This window comes from Chiloscyllium plagiosum, chromosome 8 (genome assembly GCF_004010195.1).
Source record: "Chiloscyllium plagiosum isolate BGI_BamShark_2017 chromosome 8, ASM401019v2, whole genome shotgun sequence".
NCBI lineage: Eukaryota > Metazoa > Chordata > Chondrichthyes > Orectolobiformes > Hemiscylliidae > Chiloscyllium > Chiloscyllium plagiosum.
In genome coordinates this window covers 92599215-92610597 of record NC_057717.1, presented here as the reverse complement: position 1 = coordinate 92610597, position 11383 = coordinate 92599215, and the positions used below count along the sequence as shown (strand labels likewise).

Below are 11383 nucleotides of genomic sequence, written 5' to 3'. Positions count from 1 at the left end.
GGAGTGAGGGATCCGGTGACTGGAGTAACAAAGTAGCAGGGAGTGAGGGATCTGGTAATTGGAGTAGTAATGTAGTGGGGAGTGAGGGATCCGTTGTCTGGAGTAACAATGTAGCAGGGAGTGAGGGTTCCGGTGTCTGGAGTTGCAATGTAGCAGGAGTGAGGGATCCGGTGACTGGAGTAACAATTATGCTGGGAGTGACGGATCTGGTGACTGGAGTAACAATGCAGCAGGGAGTGAGGGATCTGGTGTCTGGAGTTGCAATGTAGCGGGAGTGAGAGATTCACTGACTGGAGTAACAATGTAGCATGGAGTGATGGAGCCACTGACTGGAATAAGAATGTAGCAGCGAGTGACAGATCTGGTGACTGGAGTAACAATGCAACAGGGAGAGAGGGATTCGGTGTCTGGAGTTGCAATGTAGCGGGAGTGAGGGATCCATTGACTGGAGTAACAATGTAGCTGGGACTGACAGATCTTGTGATTGGAGTAACAATGTAGCATGGAGTAAGGGATCCGGTGTCTGGAGTAACAATGTAGCAGAGAGTGAGGGATCCGGTGACTGGAGTAACAATGTAGTGGGGAGTGAGGGATCCAGTGTCTGGAGTAACAATGTAGCGGGGAGTGAGGGTTCCGGTGTCTGGCGTTGCAATGTAGCAGGAGTGAGGGATCCACTGACTGGAGTAACAATTATGCAGTGAGTGACAGATCTGGTGACTGGAGTAACAATGCAGCAGGGAGTGAGGCATCTGGTGTCTGGAGAAACAATGTAGCAGGAAGTGAGGAATCCGGTATCTGGAGTTGCAATGTAGCGGGAGTTAGAGATCCACAGACTGGAGTAACAATGTAGCAGGGAATGAGGGATCTGGTGACTGGAGTAACAATGTAGTATGGTGTGAGGCATCCAGTGTCTGGAGTAACAATGTAGCGGGGAGTGAGGGATCCGTTGATTGGAGTAACAATGTAGCAGGGATTGAGGGATCCGGTGACTGGAGTAACAATGTAGGAGGGAGTGAGGGATCCGGTGACTGGAGTACAATGTAGCAGGGAGTGAGGGATCCATTGATTGGAGTAACAATGTAGCAGGGAGTGAGGGATCCGGTGACTGGTGTAACAATGTAGCAGGGAGTGAAAGATCCAGTGTGTTGAGTAGCAATGTAGCAGGGAGTGAGGGATCTGGTGTCTGGAGTAAAAATGTAGCGGGAGTAAGTGATCTGGTGTGTGGAGTAGCAATGTAGCAGGGAGTGAGGGATCTGGTGTCTGGAGTAACAATGCAGTGAGATTAAGTGATCCGGTGTATGGAGTAGCAATGTAGCAGGGAGTGAGGCATTCCAGTGCCTGGAGTAAAAATTTAGCAGAAGTAAGTGATCTGGTGTGTGGAGTAGCAATGTAGCAGGGAGTGAGGGATCTGGTGTCTGGAGTAGCAATGTCGCAGGGAATGAGGTATCCGGTGACTGGAGTAACAATGATGCAGGGAGTGAGTGATTTGGTGTCTGGAGTAGCAATGTAGCTGGGAGTGAGGGATCCGGTGTCCAGAATTGTGGGCGGCACGGTGGCACAGTGGTTAGCACTGCTGCCTCGCAGCGCCAGAGACCCGGTTCAATTCCCGACTCAGGCGACTGACTGTGTGGAGTTTGCACGTTCTCCCCGTGTCTGCGTGGGTTTCCTCCGGGTGCTCCGGTTTCCTCCCACAGTCCAAAGATGTGCAGGTTAGGTTAATTGGCCATACTAAATTGCCCGTAGTGTTAGGTAAGGGGTAAATGTAGGGGTATGGGTGGGTTTCGCTTCGGCGGGTCGGTGTGGACTTGTTGGGCCGAAGGGCCTGTTTCCACACTGTAATCTAATCTAATCTAAATCTAAATAACAATGCATCAGGGAGTGTTGGACCCGGTGACTGCAGTAACAATGTAGCAAGGAATGAGGGATCTGGAAACTGGAGTAACAATGTGGTAGGGAGTGAGGGATCTGGTGACTGGAGTAGCAATGTAGCAGGGCATGAGGTATCTGGTGACTGGAGTGGTAATGTAACGGGAGTGAGGGATCCACTGACTGCAGTAACAATGTAGCAGGGAGTGACTGGGATCTGATGACTGGAGTAACAATGTAGCATGGAGTGAGGGATCCGGTGTCTGGAGTAACAATGTAGCAGGGAGTGAGGGATCTGATAACTAGGGTAGCAATGTTGCAGGCAGTAAGGAGTCTGGTAACTGGAACAGCAATGTCATTGGGAGTGAGGGATCAGGTGACTGGAGTAGCAATGTAGCGGGGAGTGAGGGATCCGGTGTCTGGCGTAGCAATGTAGTGGGGAGTGAGGGATCCGGTGACTGGAGTAACAATGTAGCAGGGAGTGAGGGATCCGGTGCCTGGAGTAACAATGTAGCAGGGAGTGAGGGGTCTGTTGACTGGAGTAACAAGGTAGCAGGGAGTGAGGGATCCGGTGTCTGGCGTAACAATGTAGCAGAGAGTGAGAGATCTGGTGATTGGAGTAACTGGAACAGCAATGTATTTGGGAGTGAGGGATCCGGTGACTGGAGTAACAATGTAGCAGGGAGTGAGGGATCCGCTGTCTGGAGTAGCAATGTAGCGGGGAGCGATGGATCCGGTGACTGGAGTAACAATGTAGCTGGGAGTGAGGGATCTGGTGTCTGGAGTAGCAATGTAGCATGGAGTGAGGGATCTGGTGACTGGAGTAGCAATGTAGCAGTGAGTGAGGGATCCGGTGTCTGGAGTAACAATGTAGCAAGGAGTGTTGGGATCCGGTGTCTGGAGTAACAATGTAGCGGAAGTAAGCGATCCGGTGACTGGAGTAACAATGTAGCAGGGAGTGTTGAGATCCAGTGACTGGATTAGCAATGTAGCAGCGAGTGAGGGATCTAGTGACTGTATTAGCAATGTCGCGGGGAGTGAGGGATCCAGTGACTTGAGTAACAATGTAGCAGGGAGTGAGGGATCCGGTGACTTGAGTAACAATGTAGCAAGGAGTGAGGGATCCGGTGACTGGAGTAACAATGTAGCAGGGAGTGAAATATCCAGTGTGTGGAGTAGCAATGTAGCAGCGAGTGATGGATCTGGGTCTGGTGTAACAATTTAGCGGGAGTAAGTGATTTGGTGTGTGGAGTAGCAATGTAGCAGGGAGTGAGGGATCTGGTGACTGGAGTGACAATGTAGCAGGGAGTGAGTGATCCGGTGTCTGGAGTAGCATGTAGTGTGGGGAGTGAGTGATCCGGTGTCTGGAGTAGCAATGTAGTGTGGAGTGTGGGATCCGGTGACTGGAGTAACACTGTAGCAGGGAGTGAGGGATACGGTGTCTGGAGTAGCATTGTAGTGTTGAGTGAGGGATCCGGTGTCTGGAGTAACAATGTAGCAGGGAGTGAGGGATCCGGTGACTGGAGTAGCAATGTAGCAGGAAGGGAGGGTTCCGATGTCTAGAGTAACAATGTAGCAGGGAGTGATGGATCCAGTGACTGGAGTAACAATGTAGCATGGAGTGAGGGATCCGATGACTGCAGTAGCAATGTAGCGGGGAGGGAGGAATCTGATGTCTAGATTAACAATGTAGCGGAGTGTGATGGATCAAGTGACTGGAGTAACAATGTAGCAGGGAGTGAGGGATCCGGTGACTGGAGTAGCAATGTAGCAGGGAGTGAGGGATTCGGTCTGGAAATGTGTTGCTGGAAAAGCGCAGCAGGTCAGGCAGCATCCAGGGAACAGGAGAATCGACGTTTCGGGCATAAGCCCTTCTTCAGGAAGTAGGGAGTGAGTGATTGGGTGTCTGGAGTAGCGATATAGCGGGGAGTGAGGGATCCGGTGTCTGGCGTAACAATGTAGCAGAGAGTGAGGGATTCGGTTTCTGGAGTAACAATGTAGCAGAGAGTGAGGGATCCGGTGACTGGAGTAACAATATAGCAAGGAGTGAGGGAACTAGTGACTGGAGTGGTAATGTAGCGGGGAGTGAGGGATCCACTGACTGGAGTAACAATGTAGCAGGGAGTGAGGGATCTGGTGTCTGGAGTAATAATGTAACGAGGAGTGAGGGATCTGATAACTGGGGTAGCAATGTTGCTAGTAGTAAGGGGTCTGGTAACTGGAACAGCAATGTAGTTGGGAGTGAGGGATCCGGTGACTGGAGTAACAATGTAGCAGGGAGTGAGGGATCCGGAATTTGGAGTAGCAATGTAGCGGGGAGTGAGGGATCATGTGACTGGAGTAACAATGTAGCAGGGAGTGAGGGATCCGGTGTCTGGAGTAGCAATGTAGTGGGGAGTGAGGGATCCGGTCACTGGAGTAACAATGTAGCAGGGAGTGAGGGATCCGGTGTCTGGAGTAGCAATGTAGCAGGGAGTGAGGGATCTGGTGTCTGGAGTAGCAATGTCGCAGGGAATGAGGGATCCGGTGACTGGAGTAACAATGAAGCAGGGAGTGAGTGATTGGGTGTCTGGAGTAGCGATGTAGCGGGGAGTGAGGGATCCGGTGTCCAGAATAACAATGTATCAGGGAGTGTTGGACCCGTTGACTGCAGTAACAATGTAGCAGGGAGTGAGGGATCTGGTGACTGTAGTAGCAATGTAGCAGGGCATGAGGGATCTGGTGACTGGTGTGGTAATGTAACGGGAGTGAGGGATCCACTGACTGCAGTAACAATGTAGCAGGGAGTGACTGGGATCTGATGACTGGAGTAACAATGTAGCATGGAGTGAGGGATCCGGTGTCTGGAGTAACAATGTAGCATGGAGTGAGGGATCTGATAACTAGGGTAGCAATGTTGCAGGCAGTAAGGAGTCTGGTAACTGGAACAGCAATGTCGTTGGGAGTGAGGGATCATGTGACTGGAGTAACAATGTAGTAGGGAGTGAGGGATCCGGTGTCTGGAGTAGCAATGTAGTGGGGAGTGAGGGATCCGGTGACTGGAGTAACAATGTAGCAGGGAGTGAGGGGTCTGTTGACTGGAGTAACAAGGTAGCAGGGAGCGAGGGATCCGGTGTCTGGCGTAACAATGTAGCAGGGAGTGAGGGATCTGGTGACTGGAGTAACTGGAACAGCAATGTATTTGGGAGTGAGGGATCCGGTGACTGGAGTAACAATGTAGCAGGGAGTGAGGGATCCGTTGTCTGGAGTAGCAATGTAGCGGGGAGTGAGGGATCTGGTGTCTGGAGTAGCAATGTAGCAGGGAGTGTTGAGATGGAGTAGCAATGTAGCATGGAGTGAGGGATCTGGTGACTGGAGTAGCAATGTAGCAGTGAGTGAGAGATCCGGTGTCTGGAGTTGTAATGTAGCCGGGAGTGAGGGATCCGGTGTCTGGAGTAACAATGTAGCAGGGAGTGTTAGGATCTAGTGTCTGGAGTAACAATGTAGCGGAAGTAAGCGATCCGGTGACTGGAGTAACAATGTAGCAGCGAGTGAGGGATCTTGTGACTGTATTAGCAATGTCGCAGGGAGTGAGCGATCCGGTGACTGGAGTAACAATGAAGCAGGGAGTGAGTGATTGGGTGTCTGGAGTAGCAATGTAACTGGGAGTGAGGGATCCGGTGTCCAGAATAACAATGTATCAGGGAGTGTTGGACCCGGTGACTGCAGTAACAATGTAGCAGGGAGTGAGGGATCTGGTAACTGGAGTAGCAATGTAGCAGGGCATGAGGGATCTGGTGACTGGAGTGGTAATGTAATGGGAGTGAGGGATCCACTGACTGCAGTAACAATGTAGCAGGGAGTGACTGGGATCTGATAACTAGGGTAGCAATGTTGCAGGCAGTAAGGAGTCTGGAAACTGGAACAGCAATGTCGTTGGGAGTGAGGAATCAGGTGACTGGAGTAACAGTGTAGCAGGGAGTGAGGGATCCGGTGTCTGGCGTAGCAATGTAGTGGGGAGTGAGGGATCCGGTGACTGGAGTAACAATGTAACAGGGAGTGAGGGATCCGGTGCCTGGAATAACAATGTAGCAGGGAGTGAGGGATCTGTTGACTGGAGTAACAAGGTAGCAGGGAGTGAGGGATCCGGTGTCTGGCGTAACAATGTAGCAGGGAGTGAGGGATCTGGTGATTGGAGTAACTGGAACAGCAATGTATTTGGGAGTGAGGGATCCGGTGACTGGAGTAACAATGTAGCAGGGAGTGAGGGATCCGTTGTCTGGAGTAGCAATGTAGCAGGGAGTGAGGGATCTGGTGACTGGAGTAACAATGTAGCTGGGAGTGAGGGATCTGGTGTCTGGAGTAGCAATGTAGCAGGGAGTGAGGGATCCGTTGTCTGGAGTAGCAACGTAGCAGTGAGTGAGGGATCCGGTGTCTGGAGTAACAATGTAGCAAGGAGTGTTGGGATCCAGTGTCTGGAGTAACAATGTAGCGGAAGTAAGCGATCCGGTGTCTGGAGTAACAATGTAGCAGCGAGTGAGGGATCTAGTGACTGTATTAGCAATGTAGCGGGGAGTGAGGGAACTAGTGACTGTATTAGCAATATAGCAGGGAGTGAGGGATCCGGTGACTTGAGTAACAATGTAGCAGGGAGTGAGGGATCCGGTGACTGGAGTAGCAATGTAGCAGGAAGGGAGGGTTCCGATGTCTAGAGTAACAATGTAGCAGGGAGTGATGGATCCAGTGACTGGAGTGAGGGATCCGATGACTGCAGTAGCAATGTAGCGGGGTGGGAGGAATCTGATGTCTAGATTAACAATGTAGCGGAGTGTGATGGATCAAGTGACTGGAGTAATAATGTAGCAGGGAGTGAGGGATCCGGTGACTGGAGTAGCAATGTAGCAGGGAGTGAGGGATTCGGTGTCTGGAGTAACAATGTAGCAGAGAGTGAGGGATCCGGTGACTGGAGTAACAATATAGCAGGGAGTGAGGGATCTAGTGACTGGAGTGGTAATGTAGCGGGGAGTGAGGGATCCACTGACTGGAGTAACAATGTAGCATGGAGTGAGGGATCTGGTGTCTGGAGTAACAATGTAACGAGGAGTGAGGGATCTGATAACTAGGGTAGCAATGTTGCTAGTAGTAAGGGGTCTGGTAACTGGAACAGCAATGTAGTTGGGAGTGAGGGATCCGGTGACTGGAGTAACAATGTAGCAGGGAGTGAGGGATCCGGTATCTGGAGTAGCAATGTAGCGGGGAGTGAGAGATCATGTGACTGGAGTAACAATGTAGCAGGGAGTGAGGGATCCGGTGTCTGGAGTAGCAATGCAGTGGGGAGGGAGCGATCCGGTCACTGGAGTAACAATGTAGCTGGGAGTGAGGGATCCGGTGTCTGGAGTAGCAATGTTGCGGGGAGTGAGGGATGTCAAGTTACTCTCTATGGGATGAGCTGGGGGTAGATGGGAAATGAAGGTAAACGACCCTCTCAGCTTGCAGATGTGTGCCAAAGGGGGAGGAGAAGGAGCCACTTAGAACCTTTAGTTGATTTTTGTTTTCTCTTCTCGGTAGGTCTTTCACCTGCACTGCAATTGCCCAGTTGGTTCTGTTGGGTGGCACCTGGATATTCGGCATATTTCACATCACCGGAGACACCATCTTCATGTCCTACATATTCACCATACTCAACAGCTTGCAAGGGCTTTTCATTTTCATCCTGCACTGCGTCCTGAACAAGCAGGTAGGTGCCTACCTGGGGCTAGGTCAGGCCATGCCAGGGTACCCAGGAACAACGGCCAGGGTACACTCACCCAACCATTGGTGCCCGTGCTCATTTTAAGGGCAGCTGAGTGGGAGGAGAGGGTCTGGAGTCGGGACAATGTCCCTTTCTGGAGCTTCTCAGGATGTTGCTTGTTGAGGAAAGGGGGCTCTCTGTCATGGGGAACACATCCAGATGCAGGATTGACCTGTACAGTGACGGTTTACAATCTGTCTCAGTGAGTGGTGCTGATCCCTGGAACCCAGATGGCCATTGGCTTCGGTCCCGTTCCACAGCTGATGATATTTTCATTGACAGAGTGGGGACCCATTTTCAAACGGGATGTTGAGCTGACGAGGATGTGAGAGCCTCCCTTTGAAAATGTGTAAGAGGGTTATTTTGGCAGCCTCTGCTTCAACGTCTCTCCCTCAGCGATACCTCAAAGTAGGCTCTCTGCACATCATCCCATTGGTGCTGGATGAGGAACGCTTCCTTTGAGGGGGACGTGGTGGCTCAGTGGATAGTACTGCTACCTCATGGGACCTGGGTTCAATTCCAGCCTCGGGTGACTGTGTGGAGTTTGCCCATTCACCCCTTGTCTGGGTGGGTTTCCTCTGGGTACATGTTTGGTGGATTGGCCATGCTAAATTGACTATAGTGTCCGGGGATATGTAGGTTAAGCACATTAGTCAGGGGAAATGTGGAATAATAGGGTTGGGGAATGGATCTGGGTGGGTTATTTATGCAGCAGTCGTTATGAAGACCAAATAGATATCCAGCAGCCTTTTGTGCAGCACCTTGTCAAGTGTCTTTTGGAAACTTACATACACCACATCTACTGGTTCCCCATTGTCCACCATGTTCATGATGTCGTCATAGAATTCCAAGAGATTAGTTAAGCGTGGTTTGCCTTTTATGAACCCATGCTGCGTCTGTCCAATGGGACTATCTCTGTCCAGATGCCTTATTATTTCTTCCTTGATAATAGACTCAAGCTTTCTCCCCCCAACAGAAGTTAAGTCTATAATTCCCCAACTTTTGTCTACCTCTCTCTTTTTAAAACTGTGGCATCACATTTGCTGTTTTCCAATCTGCTGGGACTGCCCCAGAATCCAATGAATTTTGGAAAATCCCTTACAAGTGCATTCGCTCTTTCTCCCACCACCACATTGAGCACGGTGGGATACTCTCCATCATGGCCTGTAGCCTTGTCTGCCTTTAGCTCCATTAGCTTGGCCAACACCACCTCTTTCATGATAATGATTGTTTCCAGGACCTCACCTACCTTAGTCTCTTTGTCAATATTGTGCAATAGTATAACAATAAAAATGGTGAAGTGGAAAGTTCAGTATATAAGTTGTGGGGTCATGATAGAGCCTCAAAAGAGGAACCACTAAAATGGGAAGATGGTGCCTGGAGAGACTGAGGCACCTTGGCTTCAGTGGGGTCCATGGATTTGGCATGTTTACTTGATATGTTTAGGACTAACCTACAGGATTAAGGGGAAGGAGCCATTAGTAAGGGAATGGTAATCTTTGGATGTTTCACCCATTCTCAAGAGGCCCATTTTAAGACTCTGGGCCAGAGACTCCTGCCTGAGGAACGGCTGCATTTTTTTTAAGAAGTGTCAATCAATGATAATTCCATGGTCTAGCTTTAACTTCCAGATTTTATTAACGGTATTTAAGTTCCAGCATTTGAACCCGTATGCCCATGTACCAAAGTATTTGGGCTCTGGATTACTTGTGCAGATATATTGCCTCACAATCTCTCCCCACAGGACTGACAGTGATCAGTAGATATTTTATTGAACAAAAGTCAGTGATGTCAACCACACAGAAAAAGGCCATCTACCTGTGCCAATCAAAAACAAGTATCAGACTTCTAATCCAAATTTCAGCACTTGACCCAAAGCCTCATATGCCTTGGGATTGTAAATCCACATCGAAATATTTAGACAGTCATAGAGTCAGAGTCATCCAGCATGGAAACACTCTTCGGACTAACTAGTCCATGCTGACCATAATCCCAAACTCAACTAGCTCCCCTTGCCTCAGCTTGGCCCATATCCCTCCAACCATTTCTTATTCACGGACTGATCTAAATGTCTTTTAAATGTTGTAACTGTACCCAAATCCACCACTTTCTCTGAAAGTTCATTCCACACACGAACCTCTCTGTGAAAAAGAATCTTTCTACTCACACCTTAAAAAGATGAGGAGGAATTTCTTCCCTCAGAGGGGAGTGAACCTTTACTGCAGAGAGCTGTCGAGGCTGGGTCTCTCAGTATACTTAAGGCTGAGGTGGACAGACATTTGGGGTTGAGGATTATCAGATCAATCCTGATCTCATGGAGTGGGAGTGCAGACTCGATGGGCTGAATGGCCGATGTCTGCTCCTATGTCTTACCCTGCCTCTCACAAATAGGCCAAGGATGGTAGGATTCCTTATTGAACCAGCTGTCTGCCTGTGACAAGCAGCGACAACTCGAAGGTCACCATTACTGAGGCTGGCCTGAGCGGTGGAGATTGAACCATTCCCTCCAGTGGGGCTGGACTCCACTAACCCAGTAACATTACCCATCCGCTACTTCCCATTGCTGGCTCAAAGACCAAGGGAGCAGGCCCACAATGGAACTTATCTCCAGTTCCAGCATGTGGCTGTAACACCGAGTCAAGTCCGTGACCTCGTACCCCCACCCCACCCAGAAACGGGCTGGTAGTGCTGGCTGACCTGTTTGGGTCTGAGACATAGTGAGAGTCAGGGTGTGTTCAGGAGAGCACTGTGGGGTGGGGAAGTGTGGGGATGGTGAATGGGAGATGGTGTGAAGACAGTGCAGGCAATGCAGGCTTGGCACTGTACAGACAGAGCAGGCAGTCACCAGTGCGAGTATTGAACCAGCCCTCAGTCACTGGAGCCCCTCTCTCCTGTTCCAACAGGTTCGCAGTGAGATCCTCAATACTGCATCGAAGATCACCAAGGACTCCAGCATTTGGAAATCTTCCAATGTAAGGAGCTGATTCTCCAACACACAGGCTTTACCAGAAGCTGTGAGGCTGGGGGAGCAAGGGAGAGGGGGAGAAAGTGCCATAGTGTGTGCTTAGGGAGGGGCAGTGGTTTGTGGGGCAGACATCTGTTGGGGGGCAGGAATTTGTGTGTAGGACATTAGAGTGAAGGTGGGACATTAGAGTGAGGATGGGTCGTTAGAGTGAGTGTGGGGCATTAGAGTGAGGTTGAGGCATTAGAGTGATGGTGGGACATTAGAGTGAGGGTGAGACATTAGAGTGAGGGTGGGACATTAGAGTGAGTGTGGGACTTTAGAGTGCGGATGGGGCATTAGAGTGAATGTGGGACATTAGAGTGAGGGTGGGACATTAGAGTGAGGTTGGGACATTAGAGTGAAGAAGGGGAATTAGAGTGAGGGCGGGACGTTAGAGTAAGGGTATGGCATTAGAGTGAGGGTGGAACATTAGATTGAGGTTGGGTCATTAGAGTGAAGATGGGGCATTAGAGTGAGGGTGGGCATTAGAGTGAGGGTGGGACATTAGAGTGAGAATGGGACATTAGAGTGAGGATGGGGCATCAGAGTGAAGGTGGGACGTTAGAGTGAGGATGGGGCATTAGAGTGAGGGTGGGACATTAGAGTGAGGGTGGGGCATTAGAGTGAAGGTGGGTCATTAGAGTGAGGGTGCGACATTAGAGTGAGTGTGGGACATTAGAGTGAGTGTGGGACATTAGAGTGAGGGTGGGACATTAGAGTGAGGATGGGGCATTAGAGTGAAG

At 50.2% G+C, this 11383-nt stretch overlaps 1 protein-coding gene across 1 annotated transcript in view; it reads left to right on the top strand.

The window, feature by feature from the left end:
* Window positions 1–11383, top strand: part of LOC122552353 (adhesion G protein-coupled receptor E5-like) — a 37077-nt gene that overhangs the window by 24073 nt on the left and 1621 nt on the right. The window contains exons 11-12 of the mRNA XM_043695103.1: window positions 7414–7582; window positions 10540–10608. Of these exons, the coding sequence (XP_043551038.1) occupies window positions 7414–7582; window positions 10540–10608 (238 nt within the window). The remainder of the gene's footprint in view (window positions 1–7413; window positions 7583–10539; window positions 10609–11383) is intronic.